Source organism: Denticeps clupeoides, chromosome 16 (genome assembly GCF_900700375.1).
Source record: "Denticeps clupeoides chromosome 16, fDenClu1.1, whole genome shotgun sequence".
NCBI classification, from domain to species: Eukaryota; Metazoa; Chordata; class Actinopteri; order Clupeiformes; family Denticipitidae; genus Denticeps; species Denticeps clupeoides.
The window spans coordinates 6,775,732-6,797,450 of record NC_041722.1 but is presented as its reverse complement, the minus strand read 5'-3'; the positions used below and the strand labels follow the sequence as shown (position 1 = coordinate 6,797,450).

At 43.9% G+C, this 21,719-nt stretch overlaps 1 protein-coding gene across 8 annotated transcripts in view; it reads left to right on the top strand.

Moving 5' to 3' along the window:
• Nucleotides 1–7,868: 7,868 nt before the first annotated feature.
• Nucleotides 7,869–21,719, top strand: part of mical2a (microtubule associated monooxygenase, calponin and LIM domain containing 2a) — a 38,329-nt gene continuing 24,478 nt past the window's right edge. For 7 of the 8 annotated variants that reach the window (XM_028955938.1, XM_028955941.1, XM_028955940.1 and 4 more), the window contains exons 1-2: nucleotides 7,869–7,989; nucleotides 17,127–17,510. In XM_028955938.1, the coding sequence (XP_028811771.1) occupies nucleotides 17,250–17,510 (261 nt within the window). In that variant the 5' untranslated portion in view covers nucleotides 7,869–7,989; nucleotides 17,127–17,249. Of the gene's footprint in view, nucleotides 7,990–15,146; nucleotides 15,248–17,126; nucleotides 17,511–21,719 lie in introns of those variants that run through there. The other variant, XM_028955935.1, reaches the window with a different exon arrangement.

The window sequence follows — 21,719 nt, the reverse complement described above, 5'->3', positions numbered from 1 at the left end:
AGGGATGAGGTCAGGGGCAATGGTTTGAAGCATTGCAGAAGGGATTGGATCTAGTGGAAAGGTGGTTGGATTGCCTGTAGATATTATATGAATGATTTCATCAAATGTGAGCTTGGAGAATTGGTTTAGAGCAGTTGTAGAATCTTCAGAGGGTAGAGTAGGATTTGTGGTGGAGAATGTCTCACAGATTTGTTCAATGTGAAGAATTTGGCAAAATCATAAGCTGTTAGGGAAGATTGGGCAGGGGGAGTCGGAGGGTTGAGTAGGGATAAGAATATGTTGTGGAGTTTTTGAGGGTTGTGGGCAGAGGCTTCCAGTTTTGCCTTGTAGATAGCAGGTTTAGCAGTAGTGAGGTTAGTGGAAAATTTGCGCAGAAGATTCTGGTAATGCAATAGGTCTGAGTCAAGCTGTGATTTCTTGTATTTTCTCGAAGTACTCTTCGATTACTGCGCAATGTATCGGAGAGCCAGGGCGCAGGGGGAGCAGTCCATTTGGGTTTTGTTGATAGAGGACAGAGATGATCCATGGAAAAGGAAAGGGAGGTGAGGAAAGAATTAGTAGCTGTCTCTAGTGGTAAGGAGAAGAACGAATCAGAGGTTGGGAGATGTGAAAGAATGCAGGAACATACAGATGAAGGTGAGATGGTGTGAAGGTTGTGTTGAATGAAGGATGGATGGGGGACAGTTGTGGATCCTGTAGGTAGAATGAGTGTGAAGGTCAGGAAGTGGTGTTCAGAGATGTCAAGGGTAGTGGAAGAAAGGTCAGAAGTTGGAGAAGGACGACTGGAGACCAGGTCCAGGACATTCCCTCTTTTGTGTTTGTGAGAGATGTTGCTGTTGGTCAAGGAAAAAGAGTGGAGAACACCATATAAAGATACCCATCAGGCGTGGGAGGGGTTCGGGGCATGGGAGTTTGCCGAACCAATCCACATGTGTTTCGTGGATTTGAAGAAGGCTTATCACTGTGTCGCCCGGGGCACCCTATGGGGGGCACTCCAGGAGTATGGGGTGGATGGCCTTAACAAAAGTCCCTGTACCAGAGGAGCATGAGTTTGGTCCACATAGCCGGCATGAAGTCGGACCTGTTCCCGTTGAGGGTTGGACTCTGCCAGGGATGCCCTTTGTCACCGGTTCTGTTCATAAGTGAAGTAAAAGTGAAGTGATTGATACACAGCAGCAGAGCATACGGTGCACACAGTGAAATTTGTCCTCTGCATTTAACTCACCACCTTGAGTGAGCAGTGGGAAGCCATGCCAGGCACCCGGGGATGGTACTTTGCTCAGTGGCACATCAGTGGCACGTTGGCGGATCGGGATTCAACCGGCAACCTTCTGATTGCTTCCTTAACCGCTAGGCCACCACTGCCCCATAACCTATATGGACACAATTTGTAGGTGCAGCCGTGGTGTGGAGATTGTTGAGTATGGTGGCAGGAGAATCTCGTTTATGCTTTTTGCGGATTATGTGGTCTTCCTAGCTTCATCAGTCTCTGACCTTCAGCTCTTGCTGGGTAGGTTTGCAGCCGAGTGTGAAGTGACTGGGATGAGGATCAGCACCTCCAAATCTGAGACCATGGTTCTCGACCGGAAAAGGGTGGCTGTCACGATCCGGTCCGAAATGGGGGTTACTCCGGACCGGAGTTTAATTGTTGTCCTGTGTAATGTTCCCTAATCGTTTTCACCTGTGTTAATTGTATAAAGCTGCCCTGTTTGTTTCTGTTCGCTGTCAGGTCTTTGAAGTGATGTTCCATGTTCACCAGTGTCTACGTCTCAGATGTCTCCCCTGTCTTGTGATTCACAATTAAACCCCGGTTTCGTGATGTCAGGTGAAAGCGTCCTTCATTCCACGTCTTCTCGTCACTCTTCGTCCTCCTCTCCGTGCACCCGCCGCGTCATGCCCGCATGGACGTGACAGTGGCTTGCCAACTCCGGGTTGGTAGAGAGGCCCTACCTCAAGTGGAGGAGTTTAAGTATCTGGGTCTTGTTCACGAGTGAGGGAAGAAGGGAGCAGGATGCTGAACTGATCTGTCGTGGTGAAGAGGGAGCTGAGCCAGAAAGCAAGGCTCTTGATTTACTGGTCGATCTACATCCCAATCCTCACCTATGTTCATGAGATTTGGGTAATGACCGGAAGAACAAGATTGCGGATAAATCTGGCTGAAAGGAGTTTTCCGCAGTAGGGTGGCCGGGCGTGGCCTTAGAGATAGGGTGAGAAGCTCTGACATTTGGGAGGGACTCAGAGTAGAACCGCTGCTCCTCCACATCGAGAGGAGCCAGTTGAGGTGGTTCAGGCATCTGATCAGGATGCCTCCTGGACGCCTCCCTGGGGAGGTGTTTCAGGCATGTCCTGCTGGCAGGAGGCCCCCGGGTCGACCCAGGACACGCTGGAGAAATTATATCTCCAGTCTGGTCTGAGAACGCCTTGGGGTCCTGCCGGAGGATCTGGTGGAGGTGGCTGGGGAGAGGGCTGTCTGGGATTCCCTACTTGGGATGCTGCGCCCGCGACATGGACCCGGATAAGCGGAGGAAGACAACGACGACGATGTAAATTGTAAACATTTGAAAATAGTGTGCTCTCCTCATTGGCTAATCACAAGTAATCATTGCTTCCCCCACTGGATAAATGGGTGGTATGACTCCTCACCACGTTAGGTGAAATATATGAAGATGACCTGACTCAAAAGAAGCAACCACTGAATTTGTAATTAATCATTTATATCGTCTCCATCTTGGTAGAACGCCAGTTCATTGTGGAGAACGAAATTCAGTCTCTGAAGCAGTTTAAGCATAAAAACATCACTTCCTACATCAGCAGCTACTTGTAAGAAAGCAAGACAGAAACTGGTTGTGATAGATTAAAGACTGTTGGAGGAATTACAGATCATTTCATTAAAATCTCCTTTTGTTTCTTGGTCTGGACGGTGACAGGACCCTTCGCAAAACTAGGGACGTCATACATCTGCAGGGAAATCTTAAATCCACCAGATATCAGTCTTCTCTATCAGCACTAAACACACGTTAATTAAATGTACAGAAACCCTTGCAGAACTATATTTTGTTTGTTTGTTTGTTTGTTTCTAGGGCCTGGACCACATCCATAGAGCACACATGGCACCACCAGGACACACACACACACACAAACCACAGGCATCCAAAGCAGAGACTCAAACCTTTGATCCTTGTAGCTTTGACCTCAGTGCAGTTTGAGTTCAACAATTTCATGATCATGACTGATTCTCAGCTGTTCTTCATGTGTTCTGCTGGGAGCGAATATAGGGCCACGTGAAAATTGGTTTTCTTTGAAAACAATCTTTATTCACACAGTTCCTCTACATGGATGTGCGAGTGAGAGAGCAACAAGCAGCAAGAGTGATTCTCTCTTTCTGTGGTTGCAGCTGACCTTGGTCTGTCCATCATAGCCGCCAGCCATTATAGTCTAAACTGTGTGTATCTGAGCGTTCATCTTTGCTTGTTTTGTTCCTAAACTGACTTCCTGTGTGTGTCTGTGTGTGCAGGATGGCACTCGAGAACATGAGGACCATACGACCCGAAGTGCAACATCTGGTCTCTGGGGATCAGCATTCCCCCCGCATGTGGCCATTCCCTCTTCATTTACAAGGTTCTTAATGTGCACACAGAGAACACACACACATGCATCAGAACTAACCCCAAATGTTTCTCTCCGCAGGTCCAAGTGGCTGCATTCTTTCATGGAAGACTGAAGACCGGAAGATGGGGCTAACATGCAGCTTCTGTTCATTCTTTTACTATCCATCACATCATTTGTTTATGTTTCAGCTGGTCCTCAGTCCAACCAGCCACACTAACTCTGTAATGTTGTATGTGTGTAGCATGCATTCATAAACCACTTACAGACACTTTTGGTGCAGAGCTCCTGAAGAAGCCGCTGCTTTGTAAAAGAAGGGGTCCACTGAATCCAGAGACTCTGGTGAAGAGAGGAGAAGAAAGAGACCAGAACCTTTTGTTTCTCATTGTGTGAGAGTCCTTCAGGTGCCTTTTGGCAAACTCCAGGCAGGTGGCCTTGTGCCTTTTATGAAGGAGTGGCTTCCTTCTGGCCACTCTACCATACAGGCCTAATTGGTGGATTGCTGCAGAGATGGTTGTCCTTCTAGAAAATTCTCCTCTGTCCATAGAGGACATCTGGAGCTCTATATAGGTTCACATCAGGGTCTTGTGTTGAGACCCATTCTGTATTCACTGTACACCTATGACTGTATATCATTCTGTTGCACTCTCAACGAGACTCTTGATTTTCTGGCAATGTTTTTTTCTCCCATTTCGATGTTGGAGTTTATATGCCAATATCAACACACACTATACATCAGCTTCCCACTATACAGTTTTTTAATTTTCTCTACTTCTATGCACATCCTCTTCATCGCATATACTCTGATGATGTCACACGTCATGTCAAGTCTAACTCCTTCAGAGTAACACATCAGAATATTATTTCATCTGTACGTGCACATATTTAAAAGAAATATCTAAACAGATGACTATGGAACTGAAATATATCTAAATGACTAATTATGACATCGGTCTTGCAACAATTCCACTAAGACTATTACAGATGACACAACAGACGAGTCTGTGTATAGAGGTCCAAAGACTATTGTGCACCTCAGTAATCTAACACTGAAAACAAAGGAATCAAAGGAACGTCTTATTGACTTCAGGAAACACAGTGACAAGCCTGTCCCACTGTACATAAGCCATGCATGTGTTGAGAGTAGGGAATCCATCCAAATCAATTGATATTGGTCGATACTAGCACAATGGGATCGATATTTTCAATCATCTGCTTTCAGTAGCAAGTTCCAACTGAAAGTACAACCCCAAATCAGAAAAAGTTGGGACAGGGTGGAAAATGTGAATAAAAAAATACAGCAGTAATTCACAAATTTCCCTTCACTTTTATTTCATTGCAGACTGTATGAACACAAAATAATCCATGTTTTTTTTGGTCAACATCATTTGATTCGTAAATAAATATCCATTCTTGCCATTCAGGCTTACAACACATTCCAAAGAAAGTTGGGACAGTACACCATTTACCACTTTGTACAGTTCCCCTGTCTTTTAACAAAACTTAAAAGACGTTTAGGCATTATAGAAACCAAGTGTTGCAGGTGTTAGTTTGTCCCATTCTTCCTGCAAACAACGTTTTAGGTGCGCAACAGTACGGGGTCTTCATTGACACATTTTTCATTTTAAATGCAGCCCTGATTTGTCTCCTATAGAGAACGGTTGGCGCATTTTTAAAATGAAAAATGTCAATGAAGACCCCTGTTGCGCACCTAAAACGTCTGCAATGAAATAAAAGTTAAGGGAAATTTGTGAATTACTGATTTATTTTTTTATTCACATTTTCCACCCTGTCCCAGCTTTTTCTGATTTGTGGGTGTAAATGTGCATGAAGAAATACTGCCTCACACATCAACATAATGCAGTGGTGCTAGGTGGCCAGACAAATGTGCTGTGTTTTGTGAAATGCAACATACATACATACCAGATATTTATGTTTTTAAATCAATTCTCATATTAAAATAAATGTATTTTAGTCATTTGGGGCAAATGTGTGTTTTAACAGGAACACACTGGAAAGTAACTATACTCTCAGGATCGTATCCAGGAACTGAAACCTAGGAACTACTTTATCCGACTGTTACAGTATGGGACATAAGGCTGTAGAAATGAATAGGCACTCAGTTCACAAAAATGGCTGAGCATAAGTGGAGTCATGAGTGGACCTTTAACTAGGTTGCTGACTTAAATCACAGAGACAGATTTTTAACTCCTCAATCTTTTACTTAATAAATCACTTCCTGTGTTCACCTTAATATGATCCCAAATAAATAAGCATCAGAGTTTTTCATAAAGTAAAAGCATAATTTTATTATATATATATATAATATATATATATATAATATATATATATATATATATATATATATATATATATATATATATATATATATATATATATATATATATATATATATATATATATATAAAAAACAATTAAGTGTTGTAAAAATTATTCTTATTGGGTCAGTATCATCGATACCAACCTGAATTTGACTTGGTATTGGATCAGGAAGGAAATCACTCTCAGAGAGAAGGAGAAGGAATAGCCATTGAGAGTATTCTGGTGTACGGCATCACAGTCTGGTATGCTGGCTGCTCTGCTAGAGACCAGAGTGACTTACAATCAGTAGTTACACAGACAGAAGACAAATGACACTCGGGGTTAAATGTCTTACTCAGGGACACAATGGTAGTAAGTGGGGGTTGAACCTGTGACTTTGTGGTTTTCTGGTTCATAGACACACATTAAATTCATCATTTCCTTAGCGCATTATTTTACATTTACATTTACAGCATTTATCTGGTTCATAGGCGAGTGTGTTACCCACTAGGCTACTACCACCCTGTGGTTTTTTTTTTGTGGTTTAGGCTTTCAACTTGATAAAATAATAAAGATAGAAGCGCTGTAAATATTTTGGTATTTGGTTCCCTCTGTCAAGAGATGATTTATATCCACATCCATAAATCAGAATCAGGCTGTGTTTCCTTGATTGAGATTATATGCGTTTAGTGGATGATTTGATAACATTACAGTTACATACAGTTATCATTTTATTACAGTTTAATTTAATTATACCAACATTTGGCTGGTCATGTGCTTCAGTAAAATGACAGCCCCATCCACATATAATTCACTTTAATTAGTGAAATGTAACTGTTGAAGGATTAGATTCACTGATCCATATAAATGCATATATATGCTTTACTGAATATTCTTCTAATCCTATATCCAGGCAAATATATGCAGTCAATGTACAGCATTGCACACATGCTACATATTTTTAAATCTGACCACTATATGGCGCCACTCAACCTTTTTAGAAGTGGGATCCATGTTCGGCAATATTAATTTGTTATGCTGGATGATTTGGTTTTGCATCGGTTAAAAGAGTTCTCCGAGCTTCAAATTTGGACTTGGATTATTCATGTCCAGTCCTGCAATTCTGTTCAATGGGAGTCCTCACCTGCCCCATTCTCTCCAGTCTTATTAATGCAGGCTTAATGTATGTTTTGCTTTAACTTTTTCTCTGACGCTGACCAGCATCTAATAGCATGTGACTGCATGTCATCATTAATGTGTTCTTTTTAGCTCTAACAGAACTGGCATACTTTGAACTCTTGTGGTTGACTGAGAGCATTATGCATTGTGAAATTATGTAGTTTGTTCCAGAAAAAGTGAGGAGAAATACTTTAATCCCTGATTTATTAGTGCAAGCATAACCTTGAAAAAGGTGTGTTTAAACGAAGATCAACTTTTTATCAGCACACCTACAGCACTCATTCCATCACCATATAAATGTGGAATAACATGGCATCCAGAATGTGCAAGAATGTATGTGTGTTGGACATCTTTTTGGACCTGGTGACATTGTCCACTCAGCGAAACCATTCATCTGGTGAAGACAGGATGACTGGCATTACCCGAATCCCTGAAGGCCGCATGTATGGAAAATAGCCTTTTGTGGGTCTAAGATATACAGGTAGAGAAGGGTTTATGCATGACATCTGAATAATCAGTATTTTCAAAATAATGCCACACAGTATTGCAGTGTTCTGATTCGGTAAAATTAAGTGTTCAAGTAAATAAAGAAATATTATAAACATATATATTCTAAAAATAAATAAGTGTTTATTTATATTATTTGTACCTTTTGAATTTCTGTGTTTTCTTAAAACAGCCCTGGTGTCAGTCGCACGCTTCTCATTGGACGCTGCCAGCATCAGGCTCCGCCCCCTCCCCGCAGGCGGCGTCTGATTGGTGCGGCGGCTCCACGCGCCCCCGCAGCAGAAGCGCCGCGCCGGGCAGAATGTCGCCGTCAGGCGGGCCGTAGTCACGTCGGGTACGCGGAACGGACACGAACCTGTCACACGGACAGAAACCGTGAGTAGAATGTACTTCTCCTCTTGTGGAACTTTAGAAGTCGGTGACGAATGGCGCTGGCGCGTTTTTTTTTCTCTCAGTAAAGAGGGGTGCTGCTGCTGTGTCGCTGTTTATGGGGACTCTGTATCTCGCATTATATCTCAAAATGATCGAGATATTATGAAAGGTTGTATCAGAATTGAAACCTGCTACATTGTGGGATTTTGGCATTGAGGATGAGTTGGAGGGAAAAATACTCATATATATATACACACACATACACATATACACACACACACACACACATATATATATATATACACACACATACATACATATATACACACACACACACACACACACACACACACACACACACACACACACACACATATATATATATATATATATATATATATATATATATATATAAAATAAGGCATCTGTCAAGCAGAAATAATTTCACAGAGATTGTAAATAATTCAACCCACTACATTATATTGCCAATTAAAGATAATATTCATGAACACAAGTTGTTAGTGTGTCATCGTGTGTCCTGGTGTCTCCTGTGGGTGGCTCTCCCGCTCAGGAGTCACTGTAAACTGGCGCGTTCCTCAGAAAACACATCAAAAAAGAACAAATTAACAGGAGAGACAGCCGACCCTTGACCCTTGGATTTTGACCCTGTGTGCACTTTGGACGGACGTCCCAGGAACAGGCTTCGGTGACTCAGCGAGACGGGCCGATATTCCCGTCGAATGAGCAATCATTTCCTGCTCGTCCTGTGCGATGCCTGCAGCCGCACTTCTCCTCTTATCTTTCTAATACGGGCCGGTCTGCACCGAGACTGGCCAGGACATGATGTCAGCATTTCAGGAGCACGTTCTGCATGTGAAGTTCATCGCCACAGGCTTTTGATAAACATTCTGTGCTTATTTTATGTTCCTGTAAGACCACATCTTTTTTTCCCCCCGTTTGCCTGTCTCCTTGGAATTTCCTAAGGAATTCTGGCCTCTTGTGCCGCCGAATTGCATAATTTTGAAAACAGCTTTGCTACTAGAACTTTGGTATTGTGTTCGCAGGATTCCACACTCTGTCCTCAGTGACTTTACTTGGCAGTCTGACAGTTTTACTCTAGACAATGTTGAATAACTCTTAATAGTTTATTAGAATGAAATCGGATAATTGCATAATGAAGCACTAGTATTAGTACTGCTGTATCAAAAACCTTTTGTTTGTCTGTGTGTTTAAGAGAATTAACTTTCTCCTGAACAGTGTGCAGTTGTTTTTAAGTGGAGTTAAATAATTAATTTACTTGTTGGTAATGACGTGGAAATAGTCTTATGCAACAAAAAAAAAGGTTCTGTTGAACCTTTTGTGACATTTTGATGCAATTTCATCATCCAAAAATTGAGTTTGGGTTGGAATCAACAAGAACGAAGGGAGAGCAGTACGGGAAGTTGAGTTTGTAATTAGTGGTTGGCACGGCGCTTGATTTAAACGCAGGAGCGGAGGGGGAGCACGGACTGTTCCATGGCCCGTCAGGCTGCCCCAGGTTTGTCTTCATTTTAAAACCAGGCACAAGTGCTTGGCATCAGTTAATTCCCCTGGACCAAGTTAATACGGCGAAATGAATGTGCGCCACTTTTAATTACGATGCATTAAAGTTGTTTTTTTAATGTTTCCACATGGTGAACTTTCTATTTCCCACTCTACATGCATGTTTTCCCCCCAGAGCCAATCAGAAGCAGAAGGATGTTTCCTGTAGTTCGGGTAACTGGGACAGGAAAGAGGAAAAGGCCGTGAGTGGATCGTTCCCTTTGGATGGTGCTAGCTGTACGGGAATCGTTTTGTAAGGGAATGACCAAGATCATGTTTATTGTTCCCTTTATTCATTCGCAAAAAGAACGTTTTTTATAGGTTGTACAGGTTACAGCAGTATGACTGCCAGGCACATGTACATTTACAAGAACCGGACCCAACATGAACCAAACCAAGTCCCTTATACCAAGTGGTGCTGCAGGGTGATCCAGGGGCTGATCGGGGCAGACAGGCGCGGGTGATGATAGTGATGCAAGTCAAGACTGGGTGCAGGTGACGGCAGACGGTCCGGTGAACGGTTTTGTATCACATGTTCAATTTTGAGCATTTGAAAACCTTGAAAATAAAATATAACGAATATAGATAAAGCTATTTGGAACACTTTTCCACACATTTACATTCCAAAATACAGAGGAGGAAATTGAATATTATGTTTAAAAATTATTGCAGGTATGTATGTGTGTGTGTGTGTGTGTGTGTGTGTGTGTGTGTGTGTGTATATATATATATATATATACACACACATACATACATATATATATATATATATACACACACACACATACATACACACACACATTATATATATATATACACACACACACACATACATACATATATATATATACACACACACACACACATATATATATATATATATATATACACACACACACACACACACACACACACACACACATACATACACACACACACACACACACACACACATACACCTGCCATTAAATGTGGAGCAAGTCATCCTGAAGTTGTAAATCCCCATTTGTGAACTATCACCTCCCAGACGGCCATCATATGTGGATGCTGTCACATAAAAATGTATAAAATATTGCATAATATGCCAGCCTTGCCTCTTTAGATCATAATCTGAAGGGTTCTTTCTATCCATTACCATGTTTCTTGGAATGGCTTAATGTGGGAGGCAAGAACTATTTTTTTGTTGCATGCCATCATTGATTGACAATGCAGATCTTTTGCTGCTGTATTTGCATTTCAAAAATACAGTTGTAGTTATTCAGCAAATGCTGCTATTGTGTTATATTTTCTCACAGACAGTGACAATGCCTGAATAGCATCTTATGTAGGCCCCATTTGTATTGTTAGACAATTTATATTTAAAATTTATACAATTATTTTGTCACTGAAAGTTTAAAATGTTGCCACTAGGACCTGGTCCCACAGCTTATCCAATACGACCCAACTCTGTAGCTCTTTATCCTGGTTTACATCAATAATTTGTCAAGCAAATAAACCTAAGAAAATCATTATAATGAAAAGAGAGGTGATAAAATCGATGCGCTATACACATTAATGCTGATTAATGCATTGATAATTAGTCCTATAGGCAATTTTTGTGATGAACCATAGTTGTGATGAAATTCATGTATGGATGGATGAAGCTTACAGAAACTGCAGTTCACTGGACTTTTCGGCCAATTCATTCAATCATTTAGAAAATTAAGACTGTATTGGTTTAGCTGTCAAATCATTTTGTCTACTGATTGCATATGATTGTGCAAATTGCTCCAGACAACAACGCTGGTTATAGAACGTGTGGTTCACACGCTGTGTGGCTCTGACAGGCGTCCAGACATCTTCTGCCCTCACTTCAGTATGAATGAAAGGGTTTTTTTCCGACTCACAAGACGAATGACATTTTGCTTTCCCCCTCACCTTTCCCATTTCTCACATCTAGGAGTGCTTGCCATTGTTTTGGCGCGTTGATTTGAGCATGCAGGACGTGGGAAGGGTTGAGTCTCCCCGAGGGATGCTGGAGAACATTGTTTTCTCCTGTTGTAGGTCACCATTCGGGGCCTACTCTCTGCTTATCAGAGGGTGAGAGGTCGGTTCCTTCCTGGTTTTCTCTGGAACTCTAGGCAATTAACTCTGTTACGTGTGATTTTCACTTCTCCGTCCTGCTTCCGCCTTATGACATCAACTTCCTCTTGTTTTGTAATCTTACAGGCCAATCATCTCTTTTTACTGCTGTGTTTTTAATGAGTAGATATTATAGTTTTGGCTTTCTGGCAGTCTATGGCTTTTATTAGGTTGTCATTCATATGTCAAAAACACATGAGGTGCATATTTTTAATTTACATAATTTTAATTTGACTTACAACCAGTAGTTACAGGGATAGTCCTCCTGGAGACACTCGGGGTTAAGTGTCTTGCTCAGGGACACAATGGTAGTAACTTTGTGGTCGTCTGGTTCACAGGCAGGATATATAAAGTTGATTCCTGAAGCCCCTGTACAACGGGACGTCAGTGAGCTTTTCCTGAATGTAGATAATATACATGCTGTCAGTGCCATGATGTGGTGTGGATCTGGACGGTGGTACATTAATTCCACATCACAGCCATTCAAGTCAGAACATCTGAAAAAACAACATTTAAAATCCAGCCGTTTCAACTTGATTCCAAAGATATGCACTTTATTTCACCTTCAGCTCAAATTTTACTAGACCTGATAGCAGTGTTGCCATGAAAGGGATCTTTGTTTAAGTGTAAAGGTGGTTGTGTGTGTGCGTATGTGTCTAAGAATATGAAACAGGTAAATTTTTTACATCCTTCAAATTCCTGTCCAGTAACGAAAGCCAATTGCACATGGAACGAAAGCTTACCTGAACAAACAACAACACACAACCGTGGGGCGGCTTGCTTTAACGCCACATTTGGAATATTTGACCTTATGAATAATCCAAATATAGTTGATAACGTGCACAGAAAAGACTGAAACATGTTCCTTGTAGTGGGTTTTTTGGCAAGCACCTCTAACTATACTGCATATAATGTTTCATACTCAACTGCTTAAGAATCACTCGAGGAATTCCGATGTGATGAACAGATGTTGTTCTGGGCAGACAGCACAATAATGCGTGTGAAGTACTTTTTATCTGGGGATGGGAGCAGAATAAACAAGGAGGGGCCGTATGTATTAGTGTGAGGCTTGCGTTCTAGTTGGACACAATTCGCACGTCATTTTTCGCCATACGCCTGCATAAACTATTTATTTAGGCTTATTTATTAGACTATTTTATTTTCCTCTGGTGGGAGAGTGTGTCCATGCACTGCTTTTTAACACATGTTTTAGGAATGTGGCAGGTGCATTCTGGGTGGGATTCCGGTATATCATCAGTGCATGCGGTTTTTCACAAGCTGCCAAAAGCCCACCAGCAATCTAGCTCCTGTGAAGATCCTCCCTGGCAAATGCTGGTCCCGGAGCACTGAGTGCAGGCCCCGCCCCTTCCCAGTTACCTACACCAGGTTTTCCTCCTTTCAAGGAGTACCGCCCCTAGTGTTCCAGGTCCGGTCTTATCCACCTGTCCGTCACTGTGTGTGCACGGTATGTGTGAGCGTAAGCATGTGGAGTATGGTGTGTGTGTGTGTGTTGGGTAGGCAGACCCGGTGCATTCCGCGCTAGCACTTTTGTCCTTGTGTTGGTTGGCTATCCTGTGAATTCCTGCCGTGTGACCCGGTGTGGTCCGCACCAACCGGTCCTTGATGTGTGTTAATGGTGTTTTATTGTATTTTTCAGATGTTTCCTCTGTATGAGTGAGCCTTTCCTTTCCCTCTTTCCACTTCCCCAAAGTAGATTCCTATAAGTTTGTTTGGCCCATATTACAATTAACTGGTTTTTGAGCAAGCACCTGTGCCTGGGTCCTCCCCTCCTTTGGTGCAGTGATAACGCCACAAATTTTTAAAAGTAATAAAAAATATAGGGTGTAAGAAGGTTGTCCGGGAACAAAGACAATTTTTTTCACCCTTATAACACCTAAATGGAATGTTTACACTTATATATTCTGTGTTCATCAAAATAGGGCCCTGTATGAATATCATGCGAATATTTTACCACTGATATGTTGATGCCTGATGCTGCATTCAGACAAAAACAGGGTTCTTTTTTAAAACAAGTGGACTTTTATTCAAGGCTTACAAAACAGCAGCCAGTTATCAAAATTGTCCATAATATTTAATAGACAAAATGTACAATACAAAAAAAATTAAATATTGAGGATCAGTTCCGTGTCACTTGCCATACTGGATAGAGCAGGAGTCACCAACCCTGGTCCTGGAGGGCCCCTGTCCTGCACAGCTTGATGATCTTTCCATGTTCCACCACACCTCATTCAACTCAAGAACTGGGTGATAACAAGTACAGACGTTGAAGCTGGTGTGCTAAATGATGGTAATCAAGTGCCCTCCAGGACCAGGGTTGGTGACCCCTGCTATGGAGCCTTCTCTAAAACTCCCATCAGTTCACCCAGCGTTTTTGTTCCTTGAGCCATCATATGTGCTCCGACGCAACCAACTAACTAGAAGCCTTTTGAAACTAGGGCCCAGGGTACAAGGGTTTATGTAAATGATTGGAAGAATGCAAAGCAGGGCTTATGTCCACGTCTGTGCATCTGTGTGTGTTTTACTGGGATTCTGTGACTGCCTTTCCATGCTCTCAGTTGGTGAAGTCACGCAGTTTCCCCCAGCACAGGACGGCCAGTGTGGACAGTTTGTGCTACCTTTTCATTAACCCCCGTGGAATCTGCAGGCAGATGGATTTAATAATATACACATTTTTCATCTGCTAAACCTGAAATATAAAGCTTCTGTTAAGTATTACATCATGTATAGTTATTAACACGTTTTCCACTCATATATCATTGTTTAGTAGAAAATCATATGTTAAAATAGCAACATGTTAAAGCTGCTTTCTTATGGTCTTGGCTCCTCAACTACTTGTTAGTGGTAGACCACGCTCTTGTTTATGGTATTTTTTTGTGTGAAGCTTTTATTTTTACTGTTATATACTCCTTATGCTGAGATAGGCAGAAAAATGTTCCCTTAAAATAATGACAGTTTTTTTCTCCACAACTGCTTATTACATAAAGCTAATCATTATTTAAAGGTGCAGACCAAAGCTATTTTAAAGGCATTTTAAAAATAGGCTAAATGAATGGTAGGGATAATTCTGCCCTTGTGACTCGATTACGCTAATTACAACACTTTCAAATTAAAGGGGGTCCCTTTCTGGCAGGTTCTGTTTCCCCAACTTCAACAAGCCCTCCGTGTACAGTTCTCATGCAAAATGCCAGCCTGCAGCCTTTTAATGTAGCCAACATGCATTTTAGTGACATGCCTCATAGCTGAGGGCTCAAACAACTAGCCAGAGGGGGTGTGTCCTTTCATGTGGAGGCATTTCAGTCATCTAGCTGTGGAATGCACCCCTTCTGATAACATGGTTCATCATCCACATCCAAATACAGGCCTGTGGGGGTTTGCTTAACACCCACACAACAGGACCGGACACATCCTCTCCGAGAGGCTTATAGAAGACAGAGTCCAGCACAGCAGAGTTTTCACTGCTTCATCGGTCCAGATGACTTCAGATGAGAAGCATCATGTGGCAACAGAAAGCCCAGGTTCCATGAAGATGTTTGCACATGTAAGGCCAGGAGAACAGGAGGTTTGAATCATGTTATTACTGTATCCGACATATCCCATGCTTTATTGAACCACCGCATTCATCCAGGCATGATTTTCATTTACAGCAGAAGAGTACCAGTCTGATCCCAAATCCCACATAATGCTGCTGAAATATGATTTTGTCTGGTCTACAGAGCCGAGAATGAAGAAATCCTAAATGTCAGAGGAAGTTGACATTTGGTGTCAGGTGCCCAGATTGATTTAGTGCAGTTACACATGCTTAAAGCGTGTGGATTGAGGGCTCCGGTCAGTTCTCTGACATAGTCCAACACTGGACACATCTGATTACAATATCCAAGAGCTCTTCTTTCCATCAGTCATGGAAGAATACATTATCCACCAAGAGAGTGCCAACAAGGGAGGTCTCCACATGTGCTTTGATGCTACTCTGGGGCAGATTTTTCCCCCTTGATATTCAAATTTGTATTATATGATCTTCATTTCTGAAAGGCTGAAAGCCTGTGAAACTCCTCTGATGTGTTTATTGAGGTTTTAATCTTGAGTGTTTAAAGACCATTTGATTATTAGAAAGATCGAAGCCAGTGTTCCCATGTTGTGGTTCGCAGTCGTATAAAAACATATTTGTGTTCCTCATGCCCTGCGTTCATGTGTTACCTCTCCCTGTTGAACAGGCTGCTTATTTTGTCCTCAAGAAGAGGTTTGAAATTTAATATGAGCGTGAACTAAAAATATATTCTGCCAGAGTGTGTTACTGGGCCCAAAGAGGTGTCCTTGTGGGCCTGGTAAACAGCATCTCTGCCTTGTTCTCTGTTCACTGTAGCCGAGAGAAAACCACAAGACAGTTTTCTTCTTAAAACTGACCCCGATCCGACTCCACCGCTAAATCAGGTGCCATCTCAACCGAACTTAAAACCGCAAACCGAGTATTCAAATATTATGAATGGCCTAAAAGTGTAATCCATTCTTTTCCCGCATCAGGTACGCCATTGAAGATGTACACATATTCAAAGTGGAAAACAGAGTAAAATGCAGACTGTGGCAGAACATTTTGTAGTTAATGGTAATTATGTGCCATGGGATTATTTCCTTAGAATGTACTGTAAAGAACATACATAAGAAAATGCTACAATTCATAAATTGACAATGTAATGACAAAGTGTCTGTCACAGCCGGGACCAGAAGACGCACGTGCAGACATTGCAGAACTTGCATATGGTGATGCACGTGGTGATGCATGCGAGTAGGAGCAGCAGGACGTGGGTGCTTGGGGGATGCAGGCATGTAGCAAGGGAAGGGCAGAGGGAGTGGCGGCTCGGCGGCGGTGGGAGGAGCACGCAGTGAAATAGGCAGAATTCATGCTATTTACCGCGGAGTGCTCGTAGGAACAGGAGGCGGGCAGAAGTGTGGTCAGACGGCGCGGGTCGGCCACTGTGATGGCAAAAGGATCAGCCGTGGGGCAAGCAAGGTCTAGCTTTATGGCTAGCATTAACGAGGGTGGCGTGCAAGATGTGATGGCGACCCTGGCCCTGTGTTCTCTGGGTGGCCATCTTCGTGGGCGTCCACACACCCCCTGTGGATCCGGCGAGGGGGGGCGGCCGCCGCGATTTCTTTGAAGTGTCAGACTAATCTGATTACATTAATGCAGTATTTGTATGCAGAATGGCATCATAATTATAAAAACGATTTATAGTAAATGCAGATTAAATACCATTTGTTGAAATTGTACGGCACAATTTAGTAAACCCTGAACCATGGAGGTCAAACTTTTAACTGTAAGTCTTCTTGCCAGCCTTATGCCATTTTAGGATTCATTGGTTAGTATTCCACAGGAGCTGGGATGACATCAGACTCAGCATGTCATTTCTTCTCTTTATTAGACCAGTCATGCCTGAGGAAAACACCACCTGCAGCCAGGCAGCGTGAAACAGGGCTGAGAGCCCCCTATTGAGAAGAGCCAGAAGGAACCAGCTGCCCAGGCATCTTCAGTCCATGAGCAGAAGATGGGTGAGGTGGAAGAGGAGCAGAATCAGGCTGGGAAGCTCTTCGAGAACTTTGTTCAGGCCACCACATGCAAAGGAACCCTGCAGGCTTTCAGCATCCTCTGCAGGCAGCTGGACCTTGATCCACTTGATTATGAGACCTTCTACAGCAGCTTGAAGACCAGGGTCACCTACTGGAAGGCCAAGGCCTTGTGGAGCAAACTGGACAAGAGAGCCAGCCACAAGGAATACAAGAAGAGCACAGCATGTACCAGCACCAAGGTAAATAACAGTTGATTCTGTTCTAAATTGGTCTTTTTTGTCCACTGGTTAAATTACTATATGCAACAATGTTTGTGACACAAATGTTCTTGTGACAGACCTTCACTCTTCAGACCGAGTTGAACGGACCTGTCTGGGTCAGACATCTCACTGCAGTCATTTGCTTTGTCCTTGCAGGTCTTGCTTTTGTACTTTTTTTCAATTGCCTAGCATCGTGGTTTTCTCCTGATATGACAGACACTACGACGAAGGGAATGTTGTGTCTGATTAGGTCCCTTTTTTGTCACCATGCTGCCAAACAGAGCAGAGAAAACAATGTGCCTTGTTCTCCAGAGCATAGTGACATTTCTATCAAAGAATGAGCTTAGATTAAATATTTAGAAAAGTGTGCCAACTAGAGGTTTACTCCTATTTGTTTCCTGTTTCCCTGTCATGCACTCTCATACCCAGCTGATGCCCTTTGACCCTCATCCTAGGACACAGATGTGTGCCCACTTTGGTGCATTCTGTGTGAGACATGTTGAAACAATCAAGTGTCGCTTGACGTTGTGAATGGTGAAGCCAATATCTCACAGATTTATCACATTAAGGAATGAGCCAAGAAAGAGCCTTATTTGAACATAGAGGCATCCTTGCATGAGGCTCCCCTTCGGGGGGTGCAATGATGTAAGTGACTATGGTTTTTAATGGGGGTGTGCGAAGACTGACATCATACCAGTCTGCACCCAGTCTCCAAATGTCTGCCTGAACCACAGTCTGAACAGGAAATGAGCTCATCGTGTTCTCCTGACCATCCCGACCACCGTGCCAGAGCCATGTTTTTTTTTACTCTGTCCAGTAGTGTTGTTTTTCTGTTGTGTTGCTGTAGTCATAATCCTCCTCTCGCTTTGACAGATTGTTGGAATCGCGAGTGAGACAGCATGAGAACATGTTTTTCATCACTTAGCCTCTCCTGAGTTAGATCCCCCGACTCCCTTTCCTTCAGCCCTGCAGGGATTTAAATAACTCAGGGGCCGGCCATTGTATGGGAATGGTTTAGTACTTTTTAAAATGTTCTTTTTTTTTTTCCGAGTTCTTGGATCTGGACAAAGGCTGAGGCACTTTTCCAGGGTGGGGCTGAGCCGCCTGCCAGATTATGTGGAAAGTATTCAGATCTGGCCGGCTATCTGAGAAAGTGCTATCCTGACCAAAGCTACAAAATGCATTTGCTCGAGAAGGTCCAGGAAAGGGAGTAGTGTTTTCCCTGGTAATGCTCGCTCTGAGGTGTTTTAGTGCCGTAGCACAGTTTTAATGAGTGCCGTAAAATATAACCAATGACGTTTTAAAATACATAAATAGTGATAGCAACACAAGAGAATTTTGGCAGGCTAGTTCATTTAGGCTGACAAAAAACAGTGAGCAAGATGTCTCAGGCAAATGTTGCCTTTTTTATGTCAGCGACCTTCTGGAATCTGTGATCTCTGTTCCACCTCAGTTGCATTGCAGGCAATCGTACATTTACATAATCATAGGTAACATGTCATTCAAATGTAATACTACATAATTATATGATTCTGCTCTGATTGCATGAGCAATTAATGAGATTATTCTTCTGCTATGGTTGATGGTGTAACTTAATTTATCTGAATAACATATGAATAGGAAAAGTCATTTTCAAGACTTATACAGCTTTTGTGTTGATACAAAACATATGTTTACATAATTATGTCTGTGGGAGATTTTTGCTTCAGAGATTTTTGTTATCAGAAATCCCAATTCCTAAAAAAAAATGCTTGGTGTGATCCTGATATGACTGTAGCAGAGGCACGTCCTCCATGTCCTTCCTGGGAGTCTGGAGTTCATTCTCAGTATCTCAGTTCTGGTATCAGCCTTCCATTGTTCACATCGAAGCCTTATAGATTAAGAGCTTAAATGCAAAAGTGATCACAGATAAGCAAGCCTGGCTGCAGATGTCTTTGTCAGTCTTGCTGCATGTCTGAGCTCCCTGGTGGTCTGTACTGGGTGATCAGGTGGTCTACACTAACAACGTGTCACTTTGCTGCATTCAGCAAAGCTTAGCAAAGTCTATGGCCCTGCAGGATCAGCTTTTTTTTGTTATGGTAGCACCAGAATGTGTGCTAATAAGCCATGGTCAACTACCCAACTGCTAAATTGCATTCCTGTCTGCAGACACGGGCTGATGTGATTCGTAGCCCGCTAAGCACGGACTCCGCTAAGCAAACTCTGTCTGCTTAAATAAGACTCTGACTGACACTTGTATCTTGTTGTTCAATTAAGACATGTCAGGTTCCTCTTGTGCTGGCCCCTGCTTTGTAAAAGGCCACAAGGTCCCACCAGGACTCCAGTGAGTGTGCAGACGTTTCGGTTAACCATTTATATGGTCACTTATCAGTGGTGTCAAAGGCATGTCTGGAACCTCTTCGGTGCAGATAAAATGCATAACTACATACTGTACAAAATACTGTACACCAATGTAAACCAATATACTAAGAGGTATACACACATTTGCTGTTTTTGAGCAACTTCATAACTAATTTTTACTGGAAGCCTGCTTAAGACTTTTGCACAGTATTGTATAAATGACAGACCAGTCATACTGTGAGCTGTCAACCTCGCTAATCACTTTTTTAAAAGTAATCATGTATTGTGAAGTGAAAGTGAAGTGATTGTCATTGTGATACACAGCACAGCACACGGTGCACATGGTGAAATTTGTTGTCTGCATTTAACCATCACCCTTGGTGAGCAGTGGGCAGCCATGACAGGCACCCGGGAAGCAGTGCTTTGCTCAATGGCACCTCAGTGGTGTCACGACTACGGACTTACGGGGGAAGGAAGCGCAGAGGTCTGACATTCTGGGAAGGGGGTTTTATTTATAAACAAACAATAAAGAAATACAAATAAACAATGGCGCGGTGGCCGAAAACGATTTAACTTAAATACAGATAAACTAAAACAAACCTGTAGGCGTGTGGCGATTGCCAGAACTCAAAACACATAAAACTAAATCAGGTCAAGTTCGTGCAGAGAGTTCACGAAAATGCCAGCGACCCCGAACGGGTGGAAACTTCCGGCATTTATGGGGCGTCAGGATTGGGTTCCGGTGTGGAGCCCAGCTGCAGGCAATCCTGACAGAGCCCCCCCTCCAAGGGCTACGTCCTCGGAGCCCCAACAGTACCATCAGTGGAGGCGGCGGGGCGGACAGCGGCAACCACAGGGCTCCTGCCCTGCTGTATCCTCCCCTTGGAGGACCCGGTCCCTCGGGCTGGCTCCCCGGCGTGGTCAGGCGTGGCGGCCCCGGACCCTCGGCCTGGCTCCCCGGCGTGGTCCCGCATGGCGGCCCCGGACCCTCGGCCTGGCTCCCCGGCGTGGTCCCGCATGGCGGCCCCGGACCCTCGGCCTGGCTCCCCGGCGTGGTCCCGCATGGCGGCCCCGGACCCTCGGCCTGGCTCCCCGGCGTGGTCCCGCATGGCGGCCCCGGACTCCCGTACCTGCACACAATAATCAGGGCCGATCCATCTGGGTACGCGTGGGCCCTGTCTCCACATGTCCCCTCTGACACGTCTTGTGTCACCCCCTGCACCGCGCAGGGAGATTGTCCCAGAGCCTCCGGCGACTGTTCCAGGCACCCCAGGCTGGTGCCTTCTGGGACTATGCAGCCCCTCTCGCTGCACGGCCCTGGTGCCAAGGGGGGGGCATTGCCAGACCATCCGGCTAGCCCCTTCTGCGTCCGTTGGGACAAGCAGGCCCTCTTCCTGCCTGTCCCAGCTGGGTCCTCATGCCTACCCGGGGGCTCTATGGCGCTCCACCCCTCTGGAGGCAGACGCAGGCCCATGCCTGGCCCGCCCTCCTCACTGGCTACCGGAGGACCCAGCTCCATCGCTTCCCCACCTCCCCTCCCCTCAGGAGGAGTCCCCAACCCGAACTGCACCCCCCCAAAAAATTCTTTGGGGGAGCACCCCCCCCGGCTGGACTTCGGGGTACCTTGGGGCTTGTCCACCTTGCCTTGGACCAGCACATTCGGGTCAGGAACCTCCTCCCTGGGGTTCGGCTCCGCGGCTGGGTCGCCATCTGGTGGACACAAAGAGGGGAAGTGGGGGCGACATACGGACACATATGCCACACAGACACACACAGACAGAGACAGACAGAAGAGAGGGTCGTCTGGCTCCCTCTCTGGGCTCTCCGGGACCTCCTCAGGGGGCACAG